General features: G+C 32.0%; 2 protein-coding genes across 3 annotated transcripts; one reads left to right on the top strand and one right to left on the bottom strand.

Annotated features, from left to right (window-relative positions):
- Positions 1–5,382: 5,382 nt before the first annotated feature.
- On the bottom strand, positions 5,383–15,380 carry LOC134687009 (interleukin-1 receptor-associated kinase 1-binding protein 1-like). The gene is made up of 3 exons (XM_063546918.1): positions 15,016–15,380; positions 7,061–7,257; positions 5,383–6,089 (listed from the first exon to the last, which is right to left on the bottom strand). Exons 1-3 carry the CDS (start codon positions 15,301–15,303, stop codon positions 5,825–5,827), a joined length of 750 nt encoding a protein of 249 aa, XP_063402988.1. The 5' UTR covers positions 15,304–15,380; the 3' UTR covers positions 5,383–5,824.
- Positions 15,376–22,503, top strand: LOC134687010 (protein jagunal homolog 1-like). 2 transcript variants are annotated; one of them, XM_063546919.1, is made up of 2 exons: positions 15,376–15,674; positions 19,079–22,503. In XM_063546919.1, exons 1-2 carry the CDS (start codon positions 15,586–15,588, stop codon positions 19,563–19,565), a joined length of 576 nt encoding a protein of 191 aa, XP_063402989.1. In that variant the 5' UTR covers positions 15,376–15,585; the 3' UTR covers positions 19,566–22,503. The 2 variants fall into 2 exon arrangements, with proteins under 2 accessions (XP_063402989.1, XP_063402990.1); XM_063546920.1 differs by lacking the exon at positions 15,376–15,674 and adding an exon at positions 16,091–16,233.
- Positions 22,504–23,345: the final 842 nt, after the last annotated feature.

The following is a 23,345-nucleotide window of genomic DNA, read 5'->3' as shown; positions in this document are numbered from 1 at the left end:
AGTTTTAGATCAAATATCTTAAAAATATTTGGTTGATATTGTCCTAATATTGAATTTGAATTTAAATAATATGTAACATATCAAAATCAGGATAAATTCGTTACACAGTGTTGAATTGTCCTAATACAGGTTTTATTGACCCGATAAATTCTCGTATTAGGACAATTGGTCACTGTAACTTATAAAACAGTACCCCAAAAACACTCAAATCCAGATTAGAGATATCATTAAAGGATTGATTTCACAACAATGGTAAACATGTGCCAATGTAAAAAGATCAAGTTCTTCCAAAATTAAAAAAGATCAATTTAGTTCTTCCAAAATATTAAATGCTCAATGCACGATTAACTACTACCTTAGTTTTTCCATAATGAAGTCAAAAGAACAAAAATTTGTAAGGGTTCCGCGGAACCCAGTGTCTCGCCTACTTTTGCTGTAAATCGCAGGCTCAACAAAAATGAAGAAAAAATCAATAAAAATATTCTTCTTGATACTATCTTATGATTGTAAGAAGCTTCTGTCCAAGTTTGGTAAAAATCTATGATAGTTTAATGAATATAATAAATGTTTTAAAAACTTTAACTGCAGACTGTATGTAATGTTAACTGGAAGAAAATAGAAGTCCATTTAAAAGTAAAATACAGAAAAAAATGGAGTTGTGTTTTTACAAAATTTACTTCTGGATACTATCTAATGATCATAAACAAGCTTCTGTCAAAGATTGGTACAAACCAAGGATAGTTTAAGAAAGTTATTAAATTTTAAAAACTTTAACCACAGAGTGAATGTAATGTTACCCTGCAGAAAAACTAAGTCCATTTAAAGTAAAATACGGAAAAAATGGATTTATTTTTTTACAAAATTTACCTCTGGATACTATCTTAAGATCATAACCAAGCTTCTGTCCAAGTTTGGTACAAACCCAGGATAGTTTAAGAAAGTTATTAAAATTCTAAAAACTTTAACCACAGAGTGAATGTAATGTTACCCCGCAGAAAAACTAAGTCCATTTAAAAGTAAAATTTGGAAAAAATGGATTTATTTTTTTACAAAATTTACCTCTGGATACTATTTTAAGATCATAACCAAGCTTCTGTCCAAGTTTGGCACAAACCAAGCATAGTTTTAGAAAGTTATTAAAATTCTAAAAACTTTAACCACAGAGTGAATGTTATGTTTCCCCGCAGAAAAAACTAAGTCCATTTATAAGTCAAATACGGAAAAAATGGAATTTTATTTTTACAAAATTTACTTCTGGATACTATCTTATGATCATAAACAAGCTTCTGTCCAAGTTTGGTAGAAATACAGTACAGTTTTAGAAAGTTATTAAAATTTCAAAAACTTTAACCACAGAGTGAATATTTGTGGACGCCGCCGACGACGACGCCGACGACGACGGAATGTAGGATCGCTTAGTCTCGCTTTTTCGACTAAAGTCGAAGGCTCGACAAAAAGTATTAATGATATAAAGTTAAAGCAAATATTAATAAAATAAATAAAGTAAAACGACTATCCTTTGCAATGAATTCATATAAAATAGCAATGTATCAAATTGTATTGAAATATTTCAAGAAGTTAATTGAAAGCCTTAAGAATTAGTAAGTAATGAAAAGGGAAACAAACCATGAGATGATCATTCGTTTAAATAATAATCTTTACAAACATATAAATGATAGCTTTTGTTACTCGATACTCACTTTTACTTTTTATAACTCGATACTCACTTTTTATAACTCGATACTCACTTTTAGCTACTCGATACTCACTTTTAGCTACTCGCTACTCACTTTTATAACTCGATACTCACCACTTATAACTCGATACTCACTTTTAGCTACTCGATACTCACTTTTTATAACTCGATACTCACTTTTAGCTACTCGATACTCACTTTTAGCTACTCGATACTCACTTTTTATAACTCGATTCTCACTTTTAGCTACTCGATACTCACTTTTTATAACTCGATACTCACCTTCCAAAACTTGATACTCGCTTTTTGCAACTTGATACTTGCTACTCGACTAAAAGTAAATCTCGGCTATAATACAGTAGCCATGGTGACAATTATCACCCATAACAGTCAATCAAATGATATATAATATAGTTTAAAAGAAAATATAGTTGATACACTGTTCAATGACGGATCCAGGGGGACGATCTATGCATTTGAATGGAAGTAAATAGTTTTGATACACTGTTTATTTGCAAACTGTTTTTTTCTTCTTCAAAGCGTACCTTAAAATAAAGAATAAGTCAGATAGACAGAGGTATACATACAAAGTATGTGGAGAAAAGCACAAGGAACATGAATTTAGGTTGCATACTGCTATATGTCACTGTACCACCTTCAATAATGAGCAAATCCCATACTGCATAGACTGCTACACAGGGCCCCAAAATCACAAATGAAAAAAAAATTAATGTGACAAATATATTTTGTATGTAACACAACAACAAGAGGGACGAAAGATACCAAAGGGACAGTCAAACTCATAATCCAAAACAAACTGACAACGCCATGGCTAAAAATGAAAAAGACAAACAGAAAAACAATAGTACACGTGACACAACATAGAAAACTAAAGAATAAACAACACGAACCCCACCAAAAACTAGGGGTGATCTCAGGTGCTCCGGAAGGGTAAGCAGATCCTGCTCCACATGCGGCACCCGTCGTGTTGCTTATGTGATTACAAATCCGGTAAATAGTCTAATTCGGTAGGTCAAATTCATGAAAGGGAAGGGGGTTGTAGTTACGACGTAAGGAACATATCCGATATCATTTGTGAAACGGTTATTCCATAACGGTCAACCAACTCGTGATGGCGTCCGTAAAATTTACGAAAGGATGATTTCAACTTCACCATTTGGAACTCTTGGTTTAATAGCTTCCTTGTGAGCAGTAACCCTCTATCAAGAAAATCATGATAGGAAATGAAAGCACGGGAATATCGTATCAATTGGGAGATATATACCCCGTATGCAGGTGCTGCTGGAATGTTGCTACTTAGAAATGGAAAGTTCACAATTGGAAAGCTGAAATCATCTCTTTTGTCGTAAAGTTTTGTCTTCAACCGACCCTTATTGTCAATTTCTAGATGTAAGTCAACAAATGACAACCACTGTATTACAGGCTCCTGACTTGGGAAATGCACACACATACAGAATGTGGCAAGATGAAACATGTAAATGGGATTCCAATCCTCCCTGTAAAACATAAACACAAAGTGGACATGGCCGGCTACTTGTACATACCAACATCAAAAAGACACTAAGAACATATCTGAGAGTACTTGCAGTTACTGAAAGCTAATTTAAAGACAAAACAACAAATAAAAAAATTACACAACTAATTAGACTGCATGCTCTTTACTGACTATGGAACAAAATACTGATGGAATCATTACACAATACTGGGACTGAGACTACACATCATCTAAAGGGATGGCAAAGCAAGTCGACGAAACATTCCAGCACCCCGACCAAACATTTTAAACAAATAAAACTACTGGAACATGAGGAATCTAGGCCTCAACCATGATTCACTATGCAGCATTAATGCCCCACCAAGAAGTAACAACAGTACAGTTTGGCGATGCAGCCACCCACCTTATTCATGTTGAACAGATTAATAAACTTTAATAGGCTAATATACGGTGGATTTCTGATGTGTATGCTACAATGTGTGATTTGATTTAGTGTTGTTTACTTGTATTGTTGGTTTCATATTATAATGCTTGCATGACTTTATTTTTGAATTTTTGCTATAAAAGAAATATTAGATAATTAATATTGCTACATTTCTTTAATTCGATTGTTTCATGCTATATGGTCACGTTTTTGACTCCTTCCCTTATTCAGAATTTCAAGGTCAACTATATTTGGTGTATGGGAATATTTATGATGTACATGTCAGTCTCACAGGATTTTATTCTACTTTGACCTCAATCTCAGTGTTAAGTTATGTGTTTTGGTCTGTTTTTCTATAAGCAATAGGTCAACTGTTTTTGTTGTATGGAAGGATTGTAAGCTGCAAATGTCTGCCCAACATGGTTCATCTGATCTTGACCTCATCTTTATGGTTCAGTGGTCAAAGTTAAGTTTTTGAGTTTAGGTCTTTTTTTTCTAATACTTTATGTAAAAGGTCAACTATATTTGGTGTATGGAAATATTTTATGATGTACATGTCAGTCTTGCAGGTTTTTATTTTACTTTGACCTCTATTTCATGGAACATTGCTCAGTGTTGAGTTTATGTGTTATCAGAGACATATAATACAATTGTATTATATGTCTCTGGTGTTATGGTCTGTTTTTCTTTAACTCTAAGCAATAGGTCAACTGTATTTGTTGTATGGAAGGATTGTAAGCTGCAAATGTCTGCCTAGAATGGTTCATCTGACTATGACCTCATTTTCATAGTTCATTGTCAATGTTTAGTTATCAAATACATTTAGTGTATTGAATGATTGTAAGGTATTTTTTGTTTGTTTAAATGACCTTGACCTCATTTTCTTGGATCATGTTAAGTTTATGTAATAGCTGTAGTAAAGCTTCTATTTAGGACTATCAACATTGTATACAACATCTATTAAAGAAGGCAAGACATTTCAGGGTGAGTATTATTATCCAGATTTTAATTTGGGGATGTTTTACTGTTTTTATTATCATTTTGAATGGGTAATTTTATTGGTTTTTAACAGGGATGGGGAATATTATGTTTTTATCTAAATTTTAATCTGCCCATTATATTTTTTTTATCAAATTTTAATTAGGGATGTTAAAAAATGTATCAAATTTTTAAAAAGTATGTTGTTCATTCTTTACCTTGGCTATAAAAGTTAGGCCTTAGTCAAATCAGAGACTCTTTACCGTGGCTATATACATGTAAGTCAGGCCATAGTCAAATCAGAGACTCTTTACCTTGGCTATATAAGTCAGGCCATAGTCAAACCAGAGACTTTAAAACTTACTCCTAAAGGAAGAGGCAGGTGTCTTACTGTGGGCATTTGTCTTGGTGAACTAGACATTAAGATTATATTTGGTATATGAGTTCCTTGCAACATCTTTGTGTATTGAATGATTGTAAGGAGTATATGTTAGTGGCATATTTAATTTAACCGTGACCTCATTTTCATGGTTCATTGGTTAAAATTGGGTTTTCTTAACTTTGTCAGATTATCAGAAACTATAAGCAGTAGGTTAACTTTATTTGGTGTATGGAATGTTTTTAAGGTGTTTTTGCTTGTCTTGTATAATTCATCTTATCATCTGTTAAGTTTGAAGACTATTATCATACCCTGCTCCACAAATTGGCAAGGGAATATTCATAATTAATGTTGGTTGGTTCTGCAAACTTCATAGAAAAATATCAAGGTTTATAATATATCATTCATTTATTACATTATACATATCTAAAATAAATTGTATTACACAGACTATTTTCATTGTTAATAACAGCTATTTGTTACCAAAAATGTATTCACAACTAGTTTTCTACTATAAAAACATATCACAGTTTTGTTTGACAATTTTCTGTAGCATTAATTGTCCTTAATTTGCGTTAATTTACCACATACTTCTGTCCATACAAATGTAGCTAAACAAATGCGTTAAAAATCTAAATATGCATTAATATCTAGATAGATTATCTCCACTTTGTCATTAGTTATTTCAGTTTATGCAAATGTTATCCTCTGAAAAATTACTTCACTTCATGAGAAAGTCAATAACTTCTAAAAGGTATTTGACATTTTCAATATATCTGCAAAAAAGTTATATCTGTATGTTGCTTCCACAAAATTCACAGTGCTTACTAACTAGCTTATTGTTTTCTTTTTAATTTTAGGTTTGAGTTCATATGTGACAAAAACTTTACTTGAAATAGAAATAGTGGCATTTGCCACTCTTTGTTGAACAGATTTTACAGATTCTATGTCTTCCAAAGTTTCATTAGATCCATTCCATTCTTTGGTTTCCTCTTCCCTGACACTGAGTGGCCTACCTACAGCCTGGTGTACAAGCCGAGCCATTTCCTGGGCTTTTTGTTTGGCATTGTGAATGGCAAGTAAACTGGCCTGCTGCCTAAAATTATTATACAAAAATTAAATATTACTACATGTATTTTATTAAGAAATATTTCTCACAAAAATGGAACAATCTTTATGTAACATCATCATATTTATTTTCATTAAAGTAGCAATAGGTTGTGGTCGATTGATATTATATTGCAGCTTGTTTTAAAATTAGCTGTTCTATTTATTAAAATCTCTCCTTCCCATCAACTTTCCAAGTGTCCATGGTGGTTTGTTTAGCTGAACAGGGTGTAATCATAATAGCCTCTTACACATGGCAAGCCTGTTGATATGTATTCTGTTCATATTTGGAGGACAGGTCAATCCCTCTGCTTTTCTGATGATTTTAAAACAATATACATGTGAACAGACAAATTTTATCTTTCTTTTAAATCATCTGCAAAAAGATTTGTTCTTCATACATGACTCATTAGTCAAGAGTCTGTAACTCAGTGGTTATCTTTTGTTGATGTAGATCATATTTGTTTTTCTTTTATTGTTTTGTACATCTTTTTTTTTAATCAGGCGGCTGGTTTTCTAGTTTGACAATATTGTTCCACACTTGTCATTTTGGGCCTTTTCTAGCTTATTGTGTACTATGGTTTTTGCTCATTGTTGAAGAATTGATGGTGCACTATAGTTGTTAACATGTACATGTACCTTATTTGTTCTCTGGTGAAGAGTTGTCTAATTGGCAATCCTACCACATCTTCTCATTTATTCATACTTAACTCCAAAACATATAAATGAACTCTTAAACATATACCGTATTCGGTTGTGTGTAGTATGCATTTATGTATAGTCTGCATCCCCTTTTCATCCCCTTAAAAACCAGAAAAAAGTTTTGAAAGGGACCTATTCTCCATGTATTTTATAAAAAAAAAAAAAATGTTTTATTTATTTAATAAAAAATAATGAAATGGTAGAGCTTTTCATCAGGTAATTAATATTTGAAATGTAGACTGTTCATGTAGTTCATACCTTAAATTGTGTAGCGTCTGTTGTGCATGACTAAATAGTGGTAAACAAACATTGACAGTTTCATCTAACTTTTCCACTAGTATGTTAGAAACAGTTTGACATTTATGTATTTCACAGAACATCACTTCTATAATTGTCTCTAGACTGTACATGCTGTCCACTCTTCTCATGTTCTTATACACTTTTATATCAGATTCCTTAAAAAAATAAAAAATAAGCTTCTGTACCATTACAAATTATACCAGATGCTCCACAGGGCGCAGCTTTATACGACTGCAGAGGTTGAACCCTGAACAGTTGGGGCAAGTATGGACACAACATTCAAGCTGGATTCAGCTCTAAATTTGGATTGTGATTAAATAGTTGACACAGCATAGGTTTCTGACACAGAATGAATGTGGTCTAATGAACTTAAAATTTTTGTTTTGCCTTTGAGCAATTCACTATGCATTTGAATATTAATCCTCTCAAAAAAATGTTTGAGGAAATTTTCTATCTTTTTATTTAAGAAATTTCAAATGAGAAAAATTGAACCCCCCCCCTCAATTTCTTTTCACATCCCCCTTTCCTTTATTCCAAAACTGATCTCAATTCAAATTTCCAATGGAGTTTGCAACACTAATAACTCATTTAAATACATCATAAAATATTAAAATGTAAAAAAAAGTGCTTATTATCACTGAATGGTAAAGATTGTTTTAATTAATCAGTTGGCAGTAAAAGTGAATATACATTGTATATTGTATAAAACAATGATTTAAGTTGATTCAACTACTATTCTGGACAAAGAAAGATAACTCCAATTGATTTCTTGCTATTGCACAATATTGTGCAATTAGATATTTCTTACTATTGTGCAATACTGTGCAATGGAAAATACTTGCTATTGCACAATACTGTGCAATTGAAGATTTCTTGCTATTGCACAATACTGTGCAATTGAAAATTTCTTGCTATTGCACAATACTGTTCAATTGATGATTTCTTGTTATTGCTGAGTACTGTGCAATTGAAAATTTCTTGCTATTGCACAATACTTAATATAATAATTTTGGATCCTTGATTTTGGGCCAATAATCAAAAATCTAAGTACATTTTTAGATTCAACATATCAAAGAACCCCAAGGATTCTTAATGTAGACCAATTTGAAAACGGGACCAAAAATTAAGAATCTACGTACACAGTAAGATTCGGCATATCAAAGAACCCCAATTTTCGATGAAATCAAACAAAGTTTAATTTTGGACCATTTGGGCCCCTTATACCTAAACTGTCGGGACCAAAACTCCCAAAATCAATACCAACCTTTCTTTTATGGTCATAAACCTTGTGTTTAAATTTCATAGATTTCTATTTACTAATATTAAAGTACTGATGCGAAAACCAAGAAAAATGCTTATTTGGGCCCCTTTTTGGCCCCTCATTCCTAAATTGTTGGTACCTCAACTCCCAATCAATACAAACCTTCCCTTTGTGGTCATAAACCTTGTGTTGAAATTTCATTGATTTCTTTTACTTAAACTAAAGTTATTGTGCAAAAACCAAGAATAATGCTTATTTGGGCCCTTTTTTGGCCCCTAATTCCTAAACTGTTGGAACCAAAACTCCCAAAATCAATCCCAACCTTCCTTTAGTGGTCATAAACCTTGTGTTAAAATTTCATAGAATTCTATTCACTTTTACTAAAGTTAGAATGCGAATACTAAAAGTATTTTCGGACGACGAAGCCAACGTGATGGCAATATACGACAATTTTTTTTTCAAATTTTGCGGTCGTATAAAAATTTAATTAATGTAACATGAAGCACTAGTGCAATGAAATTTTGCAAAATTAAATAGAAACATATAGCAATCAGCTTGAGTGACATGAGCATCTTGAAGCACAATAAGTTAAATAACTAGGAATCTTTCATCAACTTTGCAATATGATACATCATAATGTTACACTTAACCCTTTCCTTCAAAATGACCTCTTTTGACACCACCCCCTTTACTCCATAATGACGCCTGTGTAGTACCTCAGTTGAAACGCGTAGACTATGAAACATCTGCATCAGACTTAATAAAACTTGTATCCAATATGAAAAGGATATTCAAAACAATATCTGACTTTAATTTATTTGATGAAATATTTGTTTTTCGCATTGCATTTTAAAATACTTTAAAGCATATTTCCAGCATTTTATTGTAAAATCCTATGCGAATCAAGTATGCAAAAAATTAATATCCATGGAGGAAAGGGTTAACTCATGTACAATAACTTTATAATAAGGAGTTAGTTCACTCAGTTCCACACAAAAACTTACAATTAAGATTGATCCAATGTCATGAAACAGTTCAGTATATTATGGAACACCAATGTACCTACATGCAGTTCAGCTGCATTTCCAATCCTTTTACAGTGACTTGACTGTTTGTGTTGCTCTCCACCAATTGCAACTCATTCAAAATTCTGACCAAATTCCAATGTTTTATAAAATCAAATTGTTCAACTGGTCAGAAATTTGAACTAACTGCTGTAGAAAACCACAGCCAAGTCTTGAAAGTGCAAGGTGATAAAATAAAACATACTTACAATCCTATAAGACTTTAACTCCACTTTAATGATGTTGTGACAAAATTAGTCTATCAGTTTGTATAGGTATATTATAGTCATTTCCATGCTGAGGTAAATGTCATTATTTTAAATTGCTATAGGAATATCCAAACTAAGCTTTCCAATAGTTTTTCTTTCTATTTCATAAGAATCAGACATTATGTGAATTAAAACTTTTCATATTTAGTAGTAGTAAATTATGTGTAAAATTGCAATATGTTTGTAGGAAGTCTCCATGGGGAGATAAATTAATCATTTTTTCTTTCAAAAGTCTTTATTCAAAAGAATAATATTTTCGGTTATCTCCCCATGGAAATTTATCAGTAGCATATTGCTATTTCAAACATATTTTACTGAATATATGACGTTTTATTTAAAATGATATATCTGATTCTTATGAATATAGAATACTTTTAGAAAGATAAACTGTTATCACCATGATCACAATGATATGTCTCGCTTTTTTCTAATTTCGATAATGCAAATGTTGAAATTAATGAGTGAAAGTCAGTGAACCTTGACATGGCTAAAAATTCTCAATGGAAATGAGATGTGACAATGCTAATACAACTGCATACTGAATTCAATTGACTTATCATAATTAGTTTCCTTTAAGCAAACCTAATCACAAACTAATACATGTAAACTAAGCAAAATTTCAAAGTCAATAGACCATGACAGAGGGTTTGGGCCAAATAATCTCCATGGAAATGAGATGTGTCCATACTTATACAACTGCATACCAAATATCATTGACCTACCACTAGAGGTTCTCCATAAACTGACCTAATCACAAACTATTACATGAAAACTATGCAAAAATTTCAAGGTCAATAGACCATGACAGAGAGGTCAGGGCCAAATAATCTCCATGGAAATGAGATGTGCCAATGCTTATACAACTGCATACCAAATATCATTGACCTACCACTAGTGGTTCTCCATAAACTGACCTAATCACAAACTAATACATGAAAAATAAGCTAAATTTCAAAGTCAATAGACCATAACTGAGGGGGACGGAGCCAAATAATCTCCATGGCAATGAGATGTGCAAATACTTATACAACTGCATACCAAATATCTTTGACCTACCACTAGTGGTTCACCATAAACCAGACCTAATCACAAACTAATACATTGTTGACACCGTCACTGGAAACAGCAAACCTATGTGAGTATGTCTCACTTTTTCTCCATCAAGCGAGACAAAAAACTATATGAAAGCTTAGTTTGGACAATTTTTATAGCAATTCAAAATAATAACAGTTCCTTCAGCATGGAAATGACTATAATATACATGTACCAATACAAACCAATAGACTAATTTTGTCACAACATCATTAAAGTGAAGTTAAAGTCTTATACAGGATTGTAAGTATTTTTATTTTATCACCTTGCACTTTCACATTTTGACTGAACAATTTGTTCAATATTCTGACCAGTTGAACAATTTGGTTTTATAAAACAATTGTCAAAATTTTGAATGAGTTGCAAATGGTGGAGAGCAACACTAACAGTCAAGTCACTGTAATATGTTTAAATATACAATTTCTTGGTTGATTTTGACTTGGACGAACTGGTGATTTGGTGGAAATGACCTGTTGCCAATTGATTATTGGTTGCTTAATGTCCAGTGGCAAATATTTCATGCATGTTTAGGACGAAAACAAGTTAACAATGAAAATAATAGGTAGGTCTTGTAATAGAGACCATCCGGGATGATGGTTGGGGAAAATTGGACTGCCACATGAAAATGAGGGTATATTGGATAGGGACAGAAATATGGTCTTGCAACAGGCCACCTGCAAGGGTTCTTAATGTGCAAAGAGCATGGCACTTTCTTTACACGAGGATTTAACGTCCCTACTCCAAGCACTCTGACCAGACAGGGCTGCAAACTTGATACATCCAACATAGCCAAACAGACGCCTCACTTTGAAACATGTTTTACTGTAGGTTGGAAGAAGGCTAAGTGAACATATGCCTATTCCCCAGGGTATACATTGTAGGGTCCGTTTGCCCTAATAACATGTTCGCCGTGGATCTGTTCACCCTAGGTTCGTTCGCCAATAGAGTCTGTTTGCCCTACTAAAAAATATTAATATTCAGGTCATTGAAGTTAAATAAACTTAATCAGATATTTCTATTGTATATATTCTTGAAATCTATAGAAACATCATGGAAAAATTAAAAAGTTTATGGCTTGTTTAGAATCATTTTTATTGTTCAATGACAAAATAATTTTGGATCACTTATTATTGTGATATATACATGTACTTGTCTTTTTATGGATTAATAATAGTCTGTTCACAAATAAAAACTCGAAATGATAATATTTAAATAAAGGTCTTCATAAATGTGTTCTTTATAATTGAGGAACCATGAAAAAATGCAAATTCTCTGAAAAATGCATGCAGTAGTTAAAAAATCAGAAATTAACTTTTTATAATTAAATCAGTGCTTATAAGTGAAAATAATCATTGATATTGAATAAATACTGTATCACATGCAGGTTATGTGAGTTTATACATATATTTCAATCAACAAAGAAGATATTTTTTTGGTCAGGCAAATTAATCAATGAGTGATAGATTTCTCCTAGAAGAAATTTAAATGTTCAATTGAATAAACTACACAGAGAACAATAGCTTTTGTATTGATTCAATGGGACAGGTAAACCTGCAAAAGTTTAAATACCTTGGTAAAGAGCAGACGACTCTGTGGAAAACTTTCATTTGGTTCGCTATAATAAAAATCTTAATTTCAATTTTATTAAATTGCAGTCCACTATATAACACTAAAGCATTTGAATATACTTTTAAATAGCAGTCTACCAATCATTATAAAAATCACAATAAAGTATATTAATGATTGTCTTTTATTAAGAACATCTGTATAACTTGTATTTCTTGTAATATGCAACCTTATTTTTGTTTGTGTTCTTTTTTTTAATTGTTCATGAACATTAATAATGTGTTAACTGTTGATATTTATATAGTCCAAATAATTATGATGTCTTGAAAGGCTATTATAATTTTTTTCTTTGATGCCTTACATCGACGTAAGGCGTCAAAGAAAAAGATTATAATAGCCTTTCAAGACGTCATAATTATTTGGACTAATATTTATAAAGCCTTTTTCTTCTTCGCTGTAAATACCACTGTCACTCTAATAATTGTAATCAATTTCACTATTGTCAGTTTATTATTTTAATTTTGTATGCCATAACCATTTAATGAAAATGTGTTTGTGCGAATAAAATATTGTCTATTGTCTTAAAATTGTGCGACTATCATGACTATAGACGGCAATTAGAAAAAAACCAGAGTGCACACACTGAAATGTCTCGCCTTCTTTACTAATCATTGATATTATGTTGATAGTCCTAAGTATAAAGCTTTATTACAACTGTCACATAAACTTAACATTAACCAAGATAACAAAATAAAGACTTAGAACCATGAGAATGAGGTCAAGGTCAGATAACCATACCAAGCAGACATATACAGCTAACAATGCTTCCATACAACAATTATAGTTGACCTATTACTTATAGTTTAAGAAAAATACACCAAAACACAAAAACTTTACACTGTTCAATGAACCGTGAAAATGAGGTCAAGGTCAAATAAAACCTGCGCCACTGACATATAGATCATAAAATATTCCTATACACCAAATATAGTTGACCTATTGCATATAGTATTAGAAAAAAAGACCAAAACTCAAAATCTTAACTTTGACCACTGAACCATGAAAATGAGGTCAAGGTCAGATGACATCTGCCCGCTAGACATGTACACCTTACAATCATTCCATACACCAAATTTAGTAGACCTACTGCATAAAGTTTGAAAAAAACCAGACCAAAACACAAAAACTTAACTATAACCACTGAACCAAGGTCAGATGACACCATGTCAGTTGGACATGTACACCTTACAGTCCTTCCATACACCGAATATACTAGCCCTACTGCTTATAGTATCTGAGATATGGACTTGACCACCAAAACTTAACCTTGTTCACTGATCCATGAAATGAGGTTAAGGTCAAGTTAAAACTGTCTGACGGCCGTGAGGACCTTGCAAGGTACACACATACCAAATATAGTTATCCTATTACTACTAATACTAATAAGAGAGAATTTTAAAAACATTACAAAAAATCTTAACTTTTTTTTCAAGTAGTCACTGAACCATGAAAATGAGGTCAAGGACATTGGCCATGTGACTGACTGAAACTTTCGTAACATGAGGCATCTATATACAAAGTATGAAGCATCCAGGTCTTCCACCTACTAAAATATAAAGCTTTTAAGAAGTGAGCTAACACCGCTGCCGCCGCCGGAACACTATCCCTATGTCGAGCTTTCTGCAACTAAAGTCGCAGGCTCGACAATAAAAATGAGGGCGGTAGACCCTGGACAAACAGGTATCAGACCGAACAGCAACTAGGGTGAACATCAGCCAGGGCAAGCACACCCTGATTTATTCCCCAGTCACCCTTTGGGGGGTATCGGGATTGTTCGCCCTGATAATGCCTGATTACATGTTCGCCCTAAGTTTGTTCGCACTGAGTTTGTTCGCCCTGGTAGTCCGTTCGCACTGAGTTTGTTCGCCCTGGTAGTCCGTTCGCCCTGGGTTCATTCGCCCTATATTCATTTATGATATGTATATGTTACATTAATAAACGAAATATATATATTATATATTGAAATTTATGTACATGTATATCTATTAAAAGTTAAATACAGAATATTTGCCAAATTTATATTAATTAAATAAAATTCTTGGCTGTCTTGTTACACTTTATTCTATAATTACTTTTAATTACTGTTGATTAAATTTTGATTGCTGATATGGTATCATTTGAAATCTTTGATATCACTGATTGGTATATTAATTGTCTTTGATGGATTAATAATGAAAATAACATTTTTCTCAAATAAAATAGTCAGCTTGGATGGGTAAAAACACTGATGACCAATCATGAATGTACAGCAGTGTGACTGTGTTTTTGGTATTTGTTTTACTAATAGTAATTCACTTTAATGTGAATGTACAGAAACTTATAACTTAGTCCTAGTAGCAGCTAGCTGTAAACAACATGATACATCGTAAATATTCGGCCAAATTGTAGACTGACTTCAACACTTCAATTATATCCACACAACGCAACACTATATACTAAAAAATAAAATCAGGGCTAACGGACTCGGGGGAACAGGTATTAGGGCGAACAGAAACTAGGGCGAACCAGAATCAGGGCGGACGGACCCGGATTCCCCTTTGGGGTGTCTAGAAGTACAATGTTAGTTAGCTCCAATACAATTTAAACTAAATATGGACAAACCTTTATTGAATGGTTGTGTAAGGTTTGAAGTACATAATCAAATCTCCTTTTTACGCTGCTTTTTGCTTCGTCAACGTCATTTTTCTCTGATACGATCTTAATCACCAGCTTGCATCGATCTGGCGGGTGTGTAACTTCCCCTATGGCAGAAACTTGAATCTGTCTGTCAATTAATTTAACATCAGTAAGAGGATAGATATTCTCGTCATCCATGTCGTGTGGGTGTTTTTGTAATCTTGGTGAACGCATAAGTGATCCATACACTTTGGATGGTGTATACTGGTTCATGACTTTTTGCTTAAAATTTGTTTGTTTACCGTCGAGACATGTTTAAAGTCGCTTAAGTGCAAAACAAAAAGGTTTATTAGAAACTGGATCGGGGTGTTATTTTTGAGTATACCGGAAAATGAAACAGATAAAATGTAAAAAACAACAACCAAATGTTACAAAATTATTTGTAATTGGGAAAAAATATTTATAACACAATTATTTTCAAGCACTCAAGCGATAACTTAACTTCATATTTGATTTGTGTCAGGCTGTTCCGAATAATTAACACGTTTAGCCGAAATGGCAACCAAATATGGTTCTAGACCAACTGGCACAGATGGGAGTGATTTTTGGCACAGGGAGAGTGTCGCTTACAGACACAAAATGAGGTATAACAACACGATTATTTATAGCAAACAACGCTTTCAATCAAACAGCCGGTACTACAACTGGGTTGACTTTGCTTGGCCTCGACACCTCCTGTTGTACATTCAACATACAAATCTATCTTTTTCCAGTTTCTACCTTATTTAACGAGCAATACAGAATTTAAAATATTTGTAGAACAATAAACGAATGAGACAAGCCACTAATAAAAATGGATATATTTTTTAGCATGTTTCATGCAATGAACCAATGCATTTAAACTTATCAAAGTTATAATGAGTTGTGGTAATATAATTGTGGATGGATATTGTTAGTTCAATTATTAGCAATTGATTTAACATCTGTAATATTCATGCATGTTACATCTATATGTTTATTGTATATAATAGCAGTAATTAGTATGCACTCTCCTCAGATGTGAATATTGAGTGTATAGTCTATACATGTAGAACATACACACTAAAATACTGGCATCTTGACAGTTGTCATGTGAATATACCTTTGTGCTTATAGTTCTAATTGTTCTTAGATATTAATTGCAAATATGTTTATTTCCAAATGGTAAGTTAAAATGATAAATGCAATACTGAATACAGCTTAAAAAGCTAATTACATTAGTCAAACATTCTCAGATTTAAAAAATAATTCACATGAATAAAATGTTCATGAGTTCGAAGTTATTGATCATCAGTATTTATTGATAATTTTAATATCATCAAAGCAGCTTTTTATCATTATTTCAGTGTTTATATTGAACAGATCACATGCACTTTTATTTTACTGAAATCATGTATTGTATTTCATCTTTTTAGAAGATGATTTTTACTTGGGTAAATTAATCAATGAGTGATAGATTTCTCCAAGAAGAAATTTAAAAGTGTCATCTAGGAGGTTATATGAGAAGGGGAGAGAACGAAAGACGATAATTACACATAAAATGTTACCAACTTCTCTGCAAGTGGTTGTTAATAACATTTGTAGAACTTTGAGATCGACTTTGTCACAGAGGGAGATTTTTTTCCTAATTTCATACCAGAGTAAGAAAGGAACACCCGATGTGATCATGTGTCATAAACTGACCAGATATACAATTATTGACATGTTATTTAGATTTTTTTGTGATATTTTTATTAAGTTATTCAAAATCGAAATTTTATGTTAAAAGTGAATTTATAATCACTAGAAATGAAACGAATATCTTTCTCATTGCCGTCAATTTTATTATCAACAGAAAGCACTTTTACGTTGTTCCCAATAAATTTCTCTATGTTTCAATTGCAAATATTCCTTCTGGTCGTTACAGGTCACCTTAGCTAAAGTACTTTGCAAAATCGTATATTTTCTATGATTATTACCTGCCAATTCTCATCAACAGAAATTGAAAGGTGAAATGAAAATCTTTGTTTAAAGCAATGTAGTTTTGAATAAAAATCACACACTACCTTTCCTTTAAACCCTCATAACTTTGTCATTTCTTTATCTTTTTTCATGGTAGACAGATGTTTGATTTTGAAATTGTGCGTCCAATCTTTTTCAATTTTTTTCCATATCTTAAACCCCTTTACACTGCATTGCTATCAAAAATACACCTGAACTTTAATGACCCAGTCACTGATAACAATAAAATGACATATGCGATTTATCTAATAGACCGAAATGCTAGTGGTAACAGCCCGGTACATCATGTTATGTGGGTGATACACATGTCTGTTTCTTTATATTTTTATTATTTTTCTCTGATGGAACTGCTATCCTGGGGATGCTAATTTTGTATCAAGCAGAGTGTTCACTCTCCTTCTCATATAACGTCCTTGGTCCCAGTGAATAAACTACACAGAGGACAATAGCTATTGTATTTATTTCTTAGGAAAACAAATAACTGGCACAAATTTGAATAGATTGAAAAATAATAGATATGAGTTTCATTTGGTTCACGATAAAAATTACATCCATTTACCAAGTGATAAAAATAAACAATTTTGCATCCAATTTCTGACAATGTTTAGATGTTTATCTTTAGAATATTAAGGAGTATAAAAGGGGAAATAATTCAATAAAATGGTGTTTTTTGAACCTATGCAAGGGTATTTTCTCAGACTGAGATTATTGAAGTTTTATTTTGATACTGTATTACAGTTAAAGCTTTGAGAATCAAGACTTTGTAAAGGTAAATTGAGCCAATTCAAGTTATTACAGAGGATCTGAAGGTTTTTTGGACCAAAGTGATCATTTTGGTCAAGTAAATGTTCACCATCATGACCATTACTAATACAGTCAGTACCATGTTAACATAAATATTTTATGTACTCCCCAAAAATGCCATAAAATACTTTTGAAACCTCAAGTACATGTATGCAAATTAATTCACACATGTGCTAATTTGATACCATAACTTTGATTACCGGTAGACCATTTTTGTTGGGGTTGTTGGGCTCCATTCCTATTTTGATTATCGTACCGGTACCATAATGACATGTTGTTACACACAATTGAATTCCTCATTTAAACAGTGCAGGTGACATTTTGCAATGGCGTATAACAATTATATGCAATCAAAATATGTAATTTAAGCACACCTTATATCAGATGACATCATTTTGACAAAAGATGATTTTCACAAAAAATTGAAAAATCAAAATGCTGTTTGAAATCATTCAGTTTTAAATATCTATAATACTAAAATTACGAGGTCCAATTTGTCAGCCGTCATTGGGTAAAAACGACAAATCAAAGAATTCGACTTTATATATAACTAATATAGGACAATGGTGTAGATTCAAAATTACACCACTCCAGACCCTTTTGTTTTCCAAACAATTAATATTGCCAATAATTAACAAGTTCCGGGTCAAATCCGATACCGATACCAATAGTATATTCATCTGTTACTTATACCTTACCTGAACGTTCCGCATTTGACAGGCGCACCACCAAACGTTGTATTTAGATTTTGCTGTATACACGGGTCATAATCAAAGGGCTGACACTTCTAAATTCAATCATTGTCAAATTGTTCCCTATTGTAGTTTTATTCAGCAATAAGCAAGACTTTCTAAGATAACTAATATAGGACCTCTGATATAGGACAATGCTGTTGATTAAAAAACACTCCATTCCTGGATAGCCAGGACCTTTTGTTTTCCAAGTAATTAATATTACTAATAATTGATAAGTTTCAGGTCGACGGGTTCAAACAGAAAGATTTGAAAGCAGAGAAAACTGTTTATCTTATAACGGCAACATGACTTTATCAGATGACAATACCAATTACTAAAATAAGGCTTATATATATAATTAGGCATAGGTATATACTTTAATTCAGTCACGGACCCGCGATATCACGGGTGTGTACTTGTTTTACTTAAAGTCTTGCACATCAAATAATACATTCCTTTATACTTTTCAGTTCCATAAACAAAGCCAGGTTGAAAATGGATTTAATGTTGCAAATTGTTCTATGTGTTCTGATGACAGTTAGAATCCTTCCAGCTTTAGTTTCATTTGTTGGTGTTGGACCAGTTAAACAGTTACGCAAATGGGATCTGCCTGCTCCAAGACCTTGGGAATACATGTGGAGCATCAGCATCATAGCAGCAGTATTAGGACTTAAATCAATACCTAAAAATGAAGGCTTTCTGTTAAAGCAGTACATGATTGGAACAGTTGTATTTGGACTTTTACCAATCATTTATGGCATTGTTGACCAAATAGATGATTTATATGCATATTTAAATGAAAAAAGATGGAGTGCACAGTTTTTTGGATATCCAGCTGTAATTGTATGGTTTATGTTTTTAACAGCTGCTATACAGCTACATGGATTTGGACTTTATTTTTCAATGCAACTTTTGAAATCCTGGAAGATAAACAGAACAGACAAAAAGTTGCGTTAACATGAGCACAGTTCTAGCATATATATATTAAGTTATAGAATGTATTACAAACTATGGTGCCATTTAGATATCTCTGAATGATCTTTTTCTCCCTGGTTGTTAATAACAAAAGTTTCTTTTCAAAGTTTTAAACATAAATGTATTGTATTTAATGTTTGTTCACAAAAGTCAAATGTACAAACTAAAAGAATGTTTAACTGCTGTCCTATGTCTTACTAAAGACAACATTAAAGTTTATGTTTTCAGTAATCTTAGAAAATAATGACATGACCTGTTAAACCCCCAAGCGGTTGTATTAATGCCATTTAGACTATTCCAATTATTTATATTTAAGCACACCTACATGTACATCATTTTACATGTAACTCCTTTATACAGATATACACATTTATTTAATGAGCTTCATTAAAGTATTCCAGTTATGTTTTGTTTACATATTGATGTACTTAGTTATTTGTTTATTTGACTGAAATTTTATGTATAATACTTTATCATGGAACTATGGGCTGTATAACTTAGGTGTGGAAAATACAAATGTACATTGACTGATCTTCATTTGATAATTCAACTGTACTTATTGTTATTTGTTTAGTTAGCAATTTGTTCTTTTTAAAACGAGCAATTTGTAATTTTTAAATTTGTATATCATGTATATGTAGCATGTCTATATGCAGTGATTTTGATAGTGCTCGTCATTTTTCATGATTTACAAAACTGTTTTCAAGTATAGTCGCCGTCACGTAAAATTGGCACCATAATTTTTGTCAACATTTTCTTAAATATCAACCGCGTTTACTCCAGATCATTTTTTGATTGGCGGAATAAACATCCAATCCAATTATACAAATTGAAGTTTTTAACGACCTTGACTGGCTATACAGCCCTTGCACGGTCGGATACTACTGTCCTACCTTTTATTGTGTTTGCACAGTATAATCCTGACCTTCACAAAATCCAAGATTATTTTGTATGGTAGAATCCGACTTTGTTATTAACGGAAGTGTCGCCGTGGAGTCCACATGCTCTCAATTTTCTTGTGTCTCTTGGAGCTGTTCGTCATCTTTACGTAAAAAAGCGCGGGAAATCGTATCATCAATGACAGTGATATTACCGGAGAGTAACAAATGTTATGTAGTAAGGGATCCTCATAGAAACCAAGATGGCGGTTTTACAATGAAAACAATCTTGAAAAATGTGAAGGTCAGGATTATACAGTGCAAACACAATAAAAGGTAGGACAGTAGTATATATTTGGATTGGATTTTTATTCCGCTATTTGAAAAACATGATCCCGAGTATAGGCAGTCGATATTTAAGAAAGTTTTGACAAAAATCATGTGCCAATTTTATGTGACGGTGACTATAGAAAGTACTTCAAATACAATCTTGGTCCCTTGCTGTTACCCCAAATAAGGTTGATTTTCATCATGTGCAAAAATGACTTAAGCCCTCAAAATCCTTGCTTAAACCCTGTTATACTTGTTTTTTCTCATTTTTTCCTAATTTTAGAGCTTTGTTATACAAAATGTATAATCTTAAGTTTCTGAAATTTTATAAATGATTACAATTGATAAAAATATAAAGCTCTTGTAGCAAATTTATCTGTTGTCCAATTTTCTAGTAAAAACTTGATTTATGCAGTTTGGGAAAATGTCTTCCAATTTTTGTTATCCATTTTCATGACTTAGATTTTCTGGTTAAATATAAAGATTTGGTCCTAAATGTGGGTTTCATTGGAGTCTAAGCGTGACACGAAATTGGTTTTTTTTTTTTATTGTGTGACAAGTGAAAGTCAAACTATTGTACTGTGAATTCAGGAACTGAAGTTTAGTGGGACATGGTAAATAACAAAAAAATGAGAATTGCTTACGTACATAGTGTAAGCGGGATAGGGGAATCTGACAAAACAGTAAACGGGATCTGGGATCAGAACCCCCCTAAATGTGTTGTGTTTTGCCATCATATCATTCAGTTTATATCTAGGGGGAGATAATTTGAGCAAAAGTGTATAATGTTATATGTACTTCATTTAAATGCTAAATAGGCAAGTTTGAAAGAAAGTGTCACAGTAAAGCATTAAACAGTTCATCACAGATATCATTTGATGGAAAGACTAATTTTAAGTAAAATAAACCTGAATTTCTGGCTTTATGGAAATTTAAATGAGATGATAGAGTTATGTATATTTGTTTTGTTTTTATTTTCCAGGAGTTTCCATTTGTTGGTGATTTTATCATACTTTTGTGTACATGTAACATGATTTGGTGTATATAATTTGTTCTGTCAGAAATAGGGAATTATACTATCTTTCTTCCACATACTAAAGTAACATGTATGTTAACTTTTTTGCACTTGTGCTGCATCATTGCTTAATTTCGAATGAGATATATGTTTCTGTTAATGGCACTGCATGTAGAAAACATTTTTACAGATTACTTTTCTGAAGATTTGGATTGAGTATTTTACTATAAAAGAGTCTTAAAATACTGGTACAAATATTTTCTAATACTTTATTTATTTTCTAGTTGTATCATAATTCATTGTAACTTTGGAAAATTAATGTCTTGGTGTTTTGCTTAAAGTAAAGTGTTCATTCAACTTGTAATTACTTTTCCTTGTTTAATAAGTGTGAACAAAATAATAATGTTGCTGTTGATTGTAGGTATTGTAAATATAAATGTCATTTTATGGAATGCATAGAGAAAAGGTGTATTGTTTTAAATGTGTGAAATTCATAATTATTTCCTACGATTTTGAATGTTGTCAATGTGTGAGGTGATATTACAATCAAAATTATTTTGCTCATTGTTTACCATTGTGGAAGCAGTATTACTGTCATAAGAATAAAACCAATGAAAGGAATGTTATTTGTGCAATATAAAGCCACTGCCATTCTGTGGAGGGTACTGTTGATTTTCAAATAAAGTTATTCAATATTCATGGACTTTTCTATATAAACCCAATTATTTAGTATTCAAACTTCTATTATTGACCAGGACTTTTCTATATAAACCCATTATTTAGTATTCAAACTTCTATTATTGACCAGGACTTTTCTATATAAACCCATTGTTTAGTATTCAAACTTCTATTATTGACCAGGACTTTTCTATATAAACCCATTCTTTAGTATTCAAACTTCTATTAATGACCAGGACTTTTCTATATAAACCCATTATTTAGTATTCAAACTTCTATTATTGACCAGGACTTTTCTATATAAACCCATTATTTAGTATTCAAACTTCTATTATTGACCAGGACTTTTCTATATAAACCCATTATTTAGTATTCAAACTTCTATTAATGACCAGGACTTTTCTATATAAACCCATTATTTAGTATTCAAACTTCTATTAACGACCAGGACATTTCTATATAAACCCATTATTTAGTATTCAAACTTCTATTATTGACCAGGACTTTTCTATATAAACCCATTATTTAGTATTCAAACTTCTATTATTGACCAGGACTTTTCTATATAAACCCATTATTTAGTATTCAAACTTCTATTAATGACCAGGACTTTTCTATATAAACCCATTATTTAGTATTCAAACTTCTATTAACGACCAGGACATTTCTATATAAACCCATTATTTAGTATTCAAACTTCTATTATTGACCAGGACTTTTCTATATAAACCCATTATTTAGTATTCAAACTTCTATTATTGACCAGGACTTTTCTATAAAAACCCATTATTTAGTATTCAAACTTCTATTATTGACCAGGACTTTTCTATATAAACCCATTATTTAGTATTCAAACTTCTA

The sequence above is a fragment of the Mytilus trossulus genome, chromosome 10 (genome assembly GCF_036588685.1).
Source record: "Mytilus trossulus isolate FHL-02 chromosome 10, PNRI_Mtr1.1.1.hap1, whole genome shotgun sequence".
NCBI lineage: Eukaryota > Metazoa > Mollusca > Bivalvia > Mytilida > Mytilidae > Mytilus > Mytilus trossulus.
Note: the sequence above shows the minus strand (reverse complement) of the source record. Positions and strands in the feature narration are given on the sequence as shown.

Excerpts from the sequence above, each read along its gene's own strand:
- LOC134687009 (XM_063546918.1), bottom strand. The coding sequence starts at position 15,303 with ATGAACCAGTATACACCATCCAAAGTGTATGGATCACTTATGCGTTCA. Across the intron at positions 7,258-15,015 it reads TACACAACCATTCAATAAAG|GAATCTGATATAAAAGTGTA; the intron begins GTTTGTCCATAT and ends TATTTTTTTAAG. Across the intron at positions 6,090-7,060 it reads CAGACGCTACACAATTTAAG|GCAGCAGGCCAGTTTACTTG; the intron begins GTATGAACTACA and ends TAATAATTTTAG.
- LOC134687010 (XM_063546919.1), top strand. The coding sequence starts at position 15,586 with ATGGCAACCAAATATGGTTCTAGACCAACTGGCACAGATGGGAGTGAT. Across the intron at positions 15,675-19,078 it reads GCTTACAGACACAAAATGAG|TTCCATAAACAAAGCCAGGT; the intron begins GTATAACAACAC and ends TATACTTTTCAG.